General features: G+C 52.2%; 1 protein-coding gene across 1 annotated transcript; it reads left to right on the top strand.

The window, feature by feature from the left end:
- Nucleotides 1–2347: 2347 nt before the first annotated feature.
- On the top strand, nt 2348–12453 carry LOC309402126 (mucin-3A-like). The gene is made up of 11 exons (XM_081971722.1): nt 2348–2862; nt 4015–4140; nt 7067–7185; nt 7820–7878; nt 8077–8210; nt 9009–9068; nt 9448–9625; nt 10165–10335; nt 11707–11819; nt 11986–12080; nt 12400–12453. Exons 3-11 carry the CDS (start codon nt 7075–7077, stop codon nt 12433–12435), a joined length of 957 nt encoding a protein of 318 aa, XP_081827848.1. The 5' UTR covers nt 2348–2862; nt 4015–4140; nt 7067–7074; the 3' UTR covers nt 12436–12453.
- Nucleotides 12454–12987: the final 534 nt, after the last annotated feature.

The following is a 12987-nucleotide window of genomic DNA, read 5'->3' as shown; positions in this document are numbered from 1 at the left end:
CAGAAACCCGGAATACAACTACAGTGTCCATATCTTCCTCAGTACGGCCTAGCCCTCAAGTGGTCTCCTCTGCGACACCAGGGTCAATGAGTCCTCCTTCTCCGACTACTGAGCATCCAAGCACTATCCACATTTCATCGACTTCCCTTTCTTCCATAACAAGTACATCCCAGAAGGTAACACAGCAATCCACCATTTTGCATCCAGCTTTGGAGACAGCAAGTACTATGCACCCTGGCCCCTCTTTCAGCACAGCAAATTCTGAAGGCAGCCATTCCACCACCTTTTCCACATCCAAAAGTCACGTGTCTAGAAGCACAACCGGCAGAACGACAACTAGTCCTGTAACGGCTGAGGGAATATCTACACTGTCACAAGTTACAACTGTTTCAAAAGCTCCTACCTCAGAAAAGACACAAAGCACATTGTTATCTAATCCCACAACCCTATCTGTGTCGTCCCCACGGAGCCTAAGGCAGAGCCAGGAGACTTCAATTCCTACGACATCCAGTTCCTCTAGCACTTCTGGTGCAGAAACCTGGAAGACAACCACCGTGTCCATATCTTCCGCAGTACAGCCTACCTCTCAAGTGGTTTCCTCTGGGACACCAGGGTCAATGAGTCCTCCTAATCTGACTACTGAGCATCCAAGCACTGTCCACATTCCATCGCCTTCCCTTTCTTCCATAACAAGCACATCCCAGAAGGTAACACAGCAATCCACCATGTGGACTCCAAGTGTGGAGACAGCAAGTACTGTGCACCCTAGTCCCTCTTCCAGCACAGCAAATCCTGAGAGCAGCCATTCCTCCATTTTTTCCACCTTTAAAAGCCACGTGTCCAGAAGCATAACCGGCAGAATGACATCCAGTCCCCTAACCGCAGAGGGAATATTTACACTGTCACAAGTTACAACTCCTTCAAAAGCTCCTACCTCAGAAGAGACACAAAGCACAGTGTTGTCTTCTCCTACAACACTATCAGCGTCGTCCCCGCGGAGCCCACGGCAGAGCCAAGAGACTTCACTTCCTACGACATCCAGTGCCTCTAGCAGTCCTGCTGCAGAAACCCGGAATACAACTACAGTGTCCATATCTTCCTCAGTACGGCCTAGCCCTCAAGTGGTCTCCTCTGCGACACCAGGGTCAATGAGTCCTCCTTCTCCGACTACTGAGCATCCAAGCACTATCCACATTTCATCAAGTTCCCTTTCTTCCATAACAAGTACATCCCAGAAGGTAACACAGCAATCCACCATGTGGACTCCAAGTGTGGAGGCATCAAGTAGTGTGCACCCTGGCCCCTCTTCCAGCACAGGAAATCCTGAGAGCAGCCACTCCTCCATTTTTTCCACCTTCAAAAGCCAAGTGTCCAGAAGCACAACCGGCAAAATGACATCCAGTCCCCTAACCGCAGAGGGAATATTTACACTGTCACAAGTTACAACTCCTTCAAAAGCTCCTACCTCGGAAGAGACACAAAGCACAGTGTTGTCTTCTCCTACAACACTATCAGTCTCGTCCCCGCGGAGGCCACGGCAGAGCCAGGAGACTTCACTTCCTACGACATCCAGTGCCTCTAGCAGTCCTGCTGCAGAAACCCGGAATACAACTACAGTGTCCATATCTTCCTCAGTACGGCCTAGCCCTCAAGTGGTCTCCTCTGCGACACCAGGGTCAATGAGTCCTCCTAATCCGACTACTGAGCATCCAAGCACTATCCACATTTCATCGACTTCCCTTTCTTCCATAACAAGTACATCCCAGAAGGTAAAACAACAATCCACCATTTTGCGTCCAGCTTTGGAGACAGCAAGTACTATGCACCCTGGCCCCTCTTTCAGCACAGCAAATTCTGAAGGCAGCCATTCCACCACCTTTTCCATCTCCAAAAGTCACGTGTCGAGAAGCACAACCGGCAGAATGACAACAAGTCCTGTAACGGCTGAGGGAATGTCTACATTGTCACAAGTTACAACTGTTTCAAAAGCTCCTACCTCAGAAAAGACACAAAGCACATTGTTATCTTCTCCCACAACCCTATCTGTGTCGTCCCCATGGAGCCTAAGACAGAGCCAGGAGACTTCAATTCCTACGACGTCCAGTTCCTCTAGCACTTCTGCTGCAGAAACCTGGAAGAGAACCACCGTGTCCATATCTTCCGCAGTACAGCCTACCTCTCAAGTGGTTTCCTCTGGGACACCAGGGTCAATGAGTCCTCCTAGTCCGACTACTGAGCATCCAAGCACTGTCCACATTCCATCGCCTTCCATTTCTTCCATAACAAGTACATCCCAGAAGGTAACACAGCAATCCACAATGTTGCGTCCAGCTTTGGAGACAGCAAGTACTGTGCACCCTGGCCCCTCTTTCAGCACAGCAAATTCTGAAGGCAGTCATTCCACCACCTTTTCCACCTCCAAAAGCCACGTGTCCAGAAGCACAACCGGCAGAACGACAACCAGTCCCCTAACCGCAGAGGGAATATCTACGCTGTCACAAGTTACAACTACTTCAAAAGCTCCTACCTCAGAAAAGACACAAAGCTCAGTGGTTTCTTCTCCCACAATCTTATCTGTGTCGTCCCCTCGGAGCCCAAGGCAGAGCCAGGAGACTTCACTTCCTACGACATCCAGTGCCTCTAGCAGTCCTGCTGCAGAAACCCGGAATACAACTACAGTGTCCATATCTTCCTCAGTACGGCCTAACCCTCAAGTGGTGTCCTCTGCGACACCAGGGTCAACGAGTCCTCCTTCTCCGACTACTGAACACCCAACGCCTACCCACGTTTCATCCAATTCCCCTTCACTTACCACAACCACATTCCAGCAGGGAACCTTGCAATCTACGACTCTGAGTACAGGTCAGATACTATAATATTGTTAAAACGTCTTTTCTTTGATCTAGCCAAATCCAATTCCTCCAACTATTTTTTATATGTTTTTGTCTACCAGCCTTTAATCAATTTAATTGCTCTTCTCTGAACTTTTTCCCAGTCTTAACATCTTTTTTTTAATGTGGCCACCAAAACTGGATTCAATATTGCAGATGTGCCCTTCCTAAGTATTTATAAAGTGGTGCTAATGCTTCACGTGATTTTTTTTTATATTACTTTGTTCATATACTTCATCTACTCAAGTTTTGGTGGTGTCTAGTTCTCTTTTTCTCCGTTCAGCTCCTTCCACATAAATAATTATCAGTTAAAAATATTTTCCCCAGTTTGGGGAGCTGGGCCAGTTCTGCCCTTTTGTGCCCTCTTTCTTCTTTTTCAGAGAGGTCACCTAATTTACTTTTTTATATTTATGTGTTTGAAATCCCACACGGGTCCTGTGGTGGGATCCTACCAGTTCGGATCGGTTTGGCCAAACCGGTAATGGTATGGCGGCCTGGGTCGCTGGAAATGGCAGCACCCCAGGCCTGCCATGCCCTGAACCAGTTCCCCCTTTTTCTTCTGCCATCGCCAGCATGTTTCTGCTCATGCGCAGAACAGTTTTCAGTCAACTGTGCATGCGTAGCAACGGGCGGTGAGTATCCGTGCGAGCGAAGTGAGGAGCACACGAGCAAAATGCCCTCTCAGCGAACCGGTAGTAAACAGGTTAGGAAACCCCCCCCCCCCACACACACACACTGCATGGATCCCAGTATGAGGGAGCACCAGTTGCTCCTTGCTGAAGTCAGGTGATCTCTCTGGCTTGGGAAGAGAATCTGATAGTTTCCTTTGTCAAGCTGTGTATGTCAACATTTGCTTAGTTTGCAAGATGATGTAATTCAGAACTTTCTGATCATCCCTTTGTTCTTAGATGTGGGAGTCTTTGTGTTCCCACTCCCTCCTAGCACTGATGGTGTTACCTATTTTTGTAATGAGATGTCTGCAAGAAAACACGCCCTCTGGAAGAGCGCCAAGAACTCGGTTTTTATATCTTTTGTTTCAGAAACTCTTAATACATAATGTTTTAAATTATTTCTAGACATTTCTCTTCTTTGCTTTGACTAATTTTGTCTTCTTTTTGTGAAGCCTTTACAACTGAAATTCTTCCCCCCAAATGTTTGAACGGAGGGGTTCCTCTTGGGGATCGCTGTGACTGTCCATCGCCTTACGTTGAGCCATTCTGCAAGGAAGCAAGGAACGAAGTCGTTGTGGGTGAGTTCTCTTTGGTGCTCCTCCCCATGGTTTCCACAAAGAGGATGATGGGTGTTACGAGTTTCCTGTGGGATTGGTGGCCGTCTCTGCAGGCCCAGCTGGGAGCCCTCTGCCTCTGAAGGGCTCTAGCCTTTCCCTTTCCTCATGCCACCCACAGCGGCTTTGGCAGAAGGCAGCTGTCTCTTTGTTGCTGCCAGGAAGCCCAAGAAATAAGTCAGATAATTATTTATTTGCCTCTTTATATATTTGCATCCTGCCAGAAACCCCAAACTTTGGGTGGTTAACATCTATAGGAACTTACAATTAAGATAAAAACAGACCTATCGGAATTTATTTTGGTGATACTGATGATTTTTAAATCCTGTGTGTTCAATTACTATCTTATTGAGTAGCAGAAGGTGTATTTTGAGTGATTCGGCTTTATTTACGTATCCATCAAACGTGTCAAAATGCCTGAGGCTATCATGACTCTCCTGCTGGCGGCCTACAGCAAAAGTGTCAAGCTGGATGCATCCACGCGCAGGCCACGCCCACCCCGCCCCTGCAAGAAACATCGCAATACGTCATGTGACATCGCGTGAACGAGTTTGACACCCGTGGCCTAGACTGTTTTTTCCAGCCTCCTCCAAGGGAGGTCTGTGATTCTGAAGGCTGGGGGGGAGATCCTGCTGTCTTTGCAAGCGAGGGTGTCCTTTCGTTGTCAAAGGCACGGCTGACTCATATTGGCCAAGGGTCTGGGCAATATGGAAAGGTGGTCTTTCTGGCCAGATCCGGGAAAGACCCTCAATGAGAGTTATTGGCAAGGACCGAGTAAGGGAGAGTTGGAAAAAAAATAGGTTAATCTGTAGCTAATCTAATACTAATAGTCTTCAGAAAATTAACCCACAGTTTTTGTCAAACAAATTCAGATAAGGATTTATTTATTTCAAGAGTTTCTATAAAAAGTATGATTCTGAGTGGCATACAATAAAAAAAAAACCCACAAGATTTCAGTGAAGAAGAAAGCAGCAGAAAACACAGATTACTGGATTCCCCAGAGAATTTTTTTTTTTTTAAAGATGGGTCTTTACATTGGGAGGATAAAGTGATTTTGGCCTCCCTGCTCCTGTGCCACAGCTACCTCCAAGACTGTTTAAGTGTTGTCCAAAAGACCAAGGTGTAAAGATGCGAATATGATCCGGAGGAAATATCAAAAACTTGAAACATTATTCTATAAAGAAGTGTAGATTTATTAAGACGGAGGAGGGGCACCAAATATTACTTTTTGGTGTTAGAAAGTCTGGTACTGTAGATTTATGCTCTTGTGCCATCAACAGTCCTTTTTTCTCATAAATTATGTCTTTATGAGAGTAGTAGAAGAAGTGGATTAAATACTCTGTTTTAATGATACATTTAAAAGGTTGAATTAAGAAGAAACGAGGACGGAAAAAGTAAACAAAACCCACAAAGGCAAACAAAAGAGAAAAAAACACACACAAGGAAGTGACTAAAATGGTGTCTTTTACCTCAGAGGCCTCGGCTGCTCCTTCCTTTTTCCCTTTGTTTGAACTTTCTCCTTTTACACAACTTTTTTAATTAACTCTCCCTGCCCATCTTATTAAAAAAATAATGCTGTATATTTGTACTCAGAAATAAAAAGATGTATGCAACATATTGGGAAACCTAGAGTAGAATCATGATCATTACTAAAGGCAGATAATAATTTAAATGCTTAATCACTGTTTTTTTAAAAATACTCTTATGGATCATTTATTTCTTTTTCCATCACAAATGTGGAGCACCTGCTCACCAAACATACACACACACACACACACACACACACACACAGAGTCAGAAACCCACAACAGTCCTCTGTTGTAGAAGAGAATCTTTAGGATTGAACTGTGTGTGTGTGTGTGTGTGTGTGTGTGTGTGTGTGTGTGTCTTTGTGTCTACTTGGTGCTCTCTGGGATTTTTTGCAGACGTTTCATGACCCAACTAGGGAACATCATCAATGCCAGGTGACATTCATCAATGATGGTTACATTCGTGACGTTACTTAGTTGAGCTGTGAAATGTCTGCCAAAAGACCACGCAGCCCAGGGAGCACCAAGGACCCTGCTGGTCTGTTCTGTGGTGAGAGGGAAGCTCCCGAGCTCAGCCTTAAGGATCTGGGTGGGAGCTGGAGGTGAATCCAACCAAGATAGGTGTGGTTGGCCCATCGCCGCTCTCGGTCAGGCAGGTCCATAGTTTCTCTCCAGGAGATGGCACTGCCCGGGAGGGGTCTTCCCAGATTTCCACTGGGGAAGGTCCCTTGCCAGCTTTGGCTGGCACGACACCTGTGGTGCTCTCTGGATGGAGAAGCCCTCAGCCCGCTCGCCTGGAAAGCTTCAGTGCACCGTATGAGGGCCTGCTTGAGAAGCCCACCTGGTCCAGAAGGGAGGGTCCTGGGGCTACGGGGGTTCAGGGCTATGACCCAATTTTGCAGATTTTCAAGAGCCATTGAAAGCAGGAGTTCCCACCCTGAGGGAGCTGAGGAGGAGAAGGCGGCTGGCCCTGCCTTCTCAGGGAAGGGACCCCTCCCAGCCTTGGCCGTGAATGCGCTGTTGTCCAAGGGCGTGTGGGCACGGAAGGTACAAGGGTGTTACATTGTTTTTATGGGCTTATTTTCCAGATGGGACCAGGGCGTTTGATGGATTTCTGCTTCCAGGAGTTAGCAAATCTTTGACTCTGAATCAGGCTTTGGGGGAGTCGGAGGGGCCTATGAATAATATTATGATGATATAATAATATTATTATTAAATTATTATTGGATGTGAATAAGCCCACTTGATGACCGACTGTTGGGGGGAGAGGCAAGGGGCCAGAAGAGGGGAGAGGCCTGGGGGGAGAGGCCAGGGAGCTTGGGGGCACCTGGAGGTTTTCACTCCCCTCTGCTTTCTGGCAGTGACGATCATGGCTACAATCAACGTCTTCGTCAAAGTGATCCATGAGACCTTTAAAGAAGAGATGGCTATTCCTGGCTCTCCTGCTTTCCAGACTTTTGCCGCCCGGTTTGAGCGTCAGGTGAAGAGGGTGGCTGGGGTGACGTGAGGAGGAGACCCTCTGCCCATCCACCAGAGCTCCCCTGGCCCCACCCCAGGAGCTGGGGCTGAGAGCCAGGGGCAGCCGGGGGTGGGAGGGGGGTGAGGGTTGATGGTGGGCACAGAGGTCTGCTGCTTAGATGCTGCCTGGTTCAAAGAAGAGCTGGCCGAGTGTCCTGCCTCCCCTCTGCCCTTTGACCTTTTCTGGCTATTGAGGGTGGGCTGGGAGAGGCAGCCGGCTGCCCCCTGCCCTTTGACCTTTTCTGGCTATTGACCAGACCCCCAGGTCTGCCTTCGTAGCTCAAGGAAGGCTGGAGGGTGGCAGACGTGTTCTGGAAGGCCTTGTTCTCATTTGGACCGGCTGCTGACCAGGTTCCAGGGGCTCCGTCTCTGGGGTGGAGGCCTGGACGCTTGCCTGTAGCCTGTTAGGAGGAACACTGGAAGGACTGAGGCCTGCTTAGAGCCTCCCCACCCCCATCCCACACAGATCTGGGGTGAAACGGCACAGTTGGGGTGGGCAACCATCTCACTGCGCATCCTCAGAGACACTTTCATTATGATGACGTCTCATCAATTTCTTTAACACCCCCCCCCCCTCTTCCCCTCTCTCTTTCCAGATGGATTTTTTCTATGCCAACGTTCCTGGATTCCAGAAAGTAATTGTGATTCGTCTGAGGTGAGCTATGTGGGAACCATGTTGGGACCAGGTTGCCCACCTCCACCTGTCCTTACACAAAAGCCCCCCCCCAAACCAGCAGGCACCCTCTCCCCCCCCAGGGCTCTGTGGATGGCCCAATGCCCACAGTCCTGGTGCCCCTGGGCAGGGCTGGGCACCCAGTGAAGCAGCCTCTTCCTCCCCTTCTTTTCCCACCAGCAACGGCAGCATCAACGTGGACCACCAGGTGGTCCTGCAGGTGCCTTTCTCCAAATTCACTGCCTCCTATGATGAAGCCATGGCCAAAGTCCGGACTGAGCTGCACAGCCGAGATTGTTCCCCCAAGGACGAAGGTGAGGGGGGGGTCTCGGTTGGCTCAGTCCCACTGCAGCAGCCCTGGGTGCGGAGGGGCTTCCTCTGGGCCAGCTGGCCAGCAGGCAGCCAGTTCCTGGCCAAGAGGCCCTGGCCTGGCTCCTGGGAGGGGGGAAACGACGGCATGCCAGCCAGGATGGGTGCATGATCAAGGAGTCTGACCTCTCCCAACCCTGAGATAGGAGAAAAAGATGAAGGCTGAAAAACCCGGGCAAAAAGGGGCAGCAGAGGGGCAGGGGAGAGATTGTGGGTGAGGTGGCCCTCCTCCCCCACCCCCAAGCTGGCCCCAGTGCCTGGGGGACGACGACAAAGGGGCAAGGCAGGGGAGAGGATCCCCACTGGGGGGGAAGGGAGGGGAAGGAGTTCCTGGGGGCTGGTTGAGACAGACAGACAGACAGACAGACAGTCAGACAGACAGAGATAAATAGATGGCTAGAGAAATAGATAGATGGACAGACAGAGATAGATAGATAAATAGATGGATAGATAATTATAGAGAGAGAGATGATGGATAGATATAAATAGATGGATAGAGAAATGGATAGAGATGGATAGATAGATAAGATAGATGATAGATAAGATAGATAGATAGATAGATAGATAGATAGATAGATAGATAGATAGATAGATAGATAGATAGATAGATAGATAGATAGATAGAGGGGCTTCCTCTGTCCAGCTCTCCTCCGGGCCCTTTGCCTGGATTGGGGCCCTTGGAAGAGCCTGTTTTCCAACGGCAACTGGAGCTTTTAATCATGTGATAACCGGATCTCTTTCAGAGATGATATGTTTCAACCGGAGTGACTCCAAGGTGACGAAAGTGCCTCTCAGTCCTCAAGGTGAGAATGGGTGCCTGCAGAGTGTGTGTGTGTGTGTGTGTGTGTGTGTGTGAATGAGAGAGAGAGAGAGAGAGAGAGAGAGAGAGCATAGCAAGGGTGATGCCTGCTGCAGAGGTAAGCTCCTTAGGCACGGAGGGAGAAGCAACTGCAGGGAGAGAAGGCAGGCCCTCCTGCTGGAGGTCTCATTTTACCCGCAGGCGAATGAAGGAAGCTGGCAAGGGCCGAGACGGACATGGAGCCAGGGGTGGGGGAGGGGTTACGTGGCATTTCCAGCCAAAAGCAGTGGCAGAGTCTGGTTGGACCTCTGGGGGTCCCGGAAGGCTGCGATGGGGGTGCACCGGTCCTTGGCTGACTCAGCTCCTCTTCTCTTGCCTGCCAGACTTATCCAAAATCTGCAGGAATGATTCTGTGGTCAAGCGGGAGCTGCAGCCGTTTTACTTGGCCCGAAACATTAGCAACCGGCTGGAGTGTGTCTCCAACTGCAGCTTTTTCCACCCGGATCCCTTCCGCTGTGACAACGGAAACTGCTACATCCAGGCAGACGGGCCGAACTGCTAGTGAGTAGAGTCTGGGGGGTGGGGGCAGGTCAGAGGCAGGTGGGCCTGTGCCCCTCCACTCAATCACTAGCCCAACCTTTGGAAACCCCAGCATGATATTCAGAGTCCCTCCCCTTCATCCCAAGGAGACAGCGGAGGAGGGGCCCCAGGGCCAGCAGAGTGGACTCCAGACCCTGCTCTCGGACCCCACCTGGCCTTGATGTGAAGGGCCTGGTAGGTGGGCTGGTTGTGGGAGGGGGAAACAGAGCCGCCCACAAGACCTTGAAGGATCTGGAGTGACCGCTCTGAGCATCTGGGGCCAAAGCAGCCGTGGAGGCCATTCCTTGCAGAGCTGGCCCCAGCCTCTTCCTGGCACGGTGCTTTGGGAGCAAGGCAGGGCCCTCCTCTTGGTATCATGGCCAGGCGTGACCCCCCTTCCCAGGGCCCCATTTTCATTTAGAGTCTGAAAGGCGATGAAGATAGAACTAAAACCTCCCAGTTAGGGAAAGGCTGCCCCCCACTTTCCCACCGGATCCTGGGACTCTGCCCTTCTCTTCCAGCTGCCAGCAGTCGGACGCCTACTGGTACACTGGCCGCCACTGTGACCAGAGCATCAGCAAGGTGGGGGTGGCCGTGGGGGTGGCCCTGGGCCTGGCGGTCCTGCTGCTGCTGCTCCTCCTCCTGGCTGCCCTCCTCTGCTGGCAGCGCAGCCGTCCAAGGAAAGGCCACAGGTACGTTAGTGAGGCTCCCCGTGTGACGGCCGCCCTGCCCTCTGGGCTGCCACCGAAGCTGGCTCGTGCCCCTGGCTAGGCCTGGAGGGGCATTTCCTGGTCAGAGCTCGGGAAGCCCTTCTCCCTGCCCGCCTGGTGACAAAGGGGGCCTGGTGTGTGGGTGGCATGTTTGTTCTGGGCAGGTTCGTCGAGGCAACGGTTTCCATGGGGCGATTTGCCAACTGCTTAAAACTGCAGTCCAAACAGAAAGAGCAAACAATTAGAAGGTCAAGCCGCGGGTGTGAAACTAGCCCAAAGGTTCCCTTTGTGAAACAGGGACCTGAGAGGGCGTCTATTCAGCCCTGGTTTTGAGTACAGAGTAGCTCCAAGTTCTTTACAAAGGGAAATGCTGCATAAAAGCAGGAGCCACTCCCCGGACTCCGGTTTTATTCAGATATTTGAAGATCTCTGATTAAAACCACTATAAAGTCCACTGCAATTTTCTCCCACGGCCTCCTTGTCTCTGCCACCGGTTGCAGCAGTCCAGGGGTTTTTCCTGGCCGCTTTTTCATCATGGCGCAGATGGTGCAACTTTGGACATAACTGTCCACATCTTTCTTGATGCCAGAATTGCCTTTGTGCTAGGTGTAAAGCCTTTAGGAACTCCTCTGAAGGATTAGGGTGCGTAGGGACTCCGGGACGTAGAATTTTGTCCCCTTCCACGCTAGGTCATCCCTTTTGGTCAAGATGTGTTGGTTGCCATGGAACCAGGGGGTCTGCTAGCAGTTCGGTTTTGAGTTTTATGGTCAGCTTACTTGCGGGTCGGCCTTGCTGGTCGCTGCGTTGCCGCCTGGTGGTCTCTTGGGCGGCTGTTTGGATAGGGGGGATCATGGCGTCTACTACCTCCTCCCGCTCCCATGTGTCCTGGGGCAATGTGCTTATCCAGGCTTCCTCTGAAAAAGTGAACCAACAGCTGCTCAGGCAAAGGGGGGTAGCCTGCCCATGACTGGCCTGCCAGCACTTGCCTCTTTTCTCCAAGGTGGGTTGGTCTTGGAGAGAGGGACCGGCCGAAAGCCCCCCGCCAGTTTTTACACCTAAGGTGGGACTAGAGCTCCCAGTTGCCTGGCAGGGCCCAGCCGCAGCTCCCAGCCCTGGCACTGCCAAGCATCCAAGGTGGTCAGGGGAAGTCCCCTCACCAGGTGGCAGGCTGTGCTGTGTTTGGGGTTCCGAATTCAAATGGTGTAGCCGCAGAGGCAGGACATGGATTCCCTCCTCTTGTGCGGCTGTGGGGAGGGGGGAACCCCTCTTTCCTGGCGGGGCATCTGCTGGGGGAGCAGGCTCAGTCCGGAGTCAGAGCTTGGGTCTCCCTCACCGCTCGCCTTCTCTCCCCAGGGGGCTGTATTCGAACCCCAGTGAGGAGAAATGGCACGGGAATGATTCGGAATGGGTGGCCAGGCCTCAGGGCCTCTCCCCATGGAGGCCCCCCACCCAGGAACAGCAGCCAGGTAGGTCCTCCCAGGAGCCCCTCTGGAAGGGGGACCCCGGCATCCTCCCGAGGCTGCCCAGGGGCTCCTGCCCACCTGAGAAGGGCAAGGATGGGTCCCACAGCTGGAGGGCTCTTGGATGGAAGGACCTTCGCCTCACTGGGGCCCCTCCACTCTCTCCCTGCAGCCCCCTCTGCCGGCACCAGCAGGGAGGACTCCTGCCCCACGCCGACACAGGGCAGCTTCCAGCCTCGGCTCGACCAAGTGGACACCTCTCTCCAGGTCCAGAAGGGGGAGGGGGCTCTGGGTGGATGGGAGGGAGGGTTAGGAGGAGGAGGAGCCGCCTTCTCAGGGAACCGAGAACAAGGCACCTGGGGGGGGGGCGTAAGGGGCAGCAGTGGATACCAGCAAGGACGATTCATAGAGTGGGGGGAGGGAGAGGGCCGATTGCCCCTATCCCACATGGTGCTGCAGACCCCAGGCCCATTAGGCAGGGCTCCTACAGGGCTTCTCTGGGGCCCCCTATGTCCCTGGGCCTGGGAGAGCTGGCTTGCCCTCCTGATCCTCTTTGCCCCCTTTGACTTTGGCCCTCCTTCTGCAGGCACAGATCGCTCGGCCCCAGATAACCCAACTCTGAAGACGCCTCGGAAGCCCCAGCTGGACCAAAGCAGCGATGATGGCCTGCTCATCCCAAAGGTCCTGGCTGGGGCACCTTGGAGCAGCTCCTGAGGCTGTGGGAGGAGAAGGAGCCTTCGTGGGACTCAAGGACTTCCGCTACACTCGGATGCCGAAGTGCACATGGAAGGCTTCTGCTAGCAGCACCCCACACCCACCCTCTGAGTTGTATGGGACCCGCGTGGGCAAGAGACTGCTGCCTGTGCTGCCCCCTTGCCCGTGACTCACACGCTGTCTCTGCAGGCAGAGATGGGGACCCCAAGCACATCCCTAAAAGACCGTGCAAGTCCCGTGAATGTGCTATATGTGCGATGAGGGGGGAGGGTCATTTTGCCCCTGGATTTTGGTGGGCACTGACAGGCTCACCCCCCCCAGGCGTGGAGCCCTTTGGGTGGAGGGGGTGCATCTTGCTGGCAATTGTTCGGCTCAGTGCTGTGTCGTGACCTCCCCCTGCCCCCTCCGACCTTGCACCAGCTCCGGGAGCAGTGCTTTGCCCGCCTTTGTGGGCAATAAA

The sequence above is a fragment of the Natrix helvetica genome (assembly GCF_964273705.1).
Source record: "Natrix helvetica genome assembly, chromosome: Z".
Lineage (NCBI taxonomy): Eukaryota > Metazoa > Chordata > Lepidosauria > Squamata > Natricidae > Natrix > Natrix helvetica.
The sequence above is the reverse complement of the archived record's forward strand: the minus strand, read 5'-3'. Positions and strand labels throughout refer to the sequence as shown.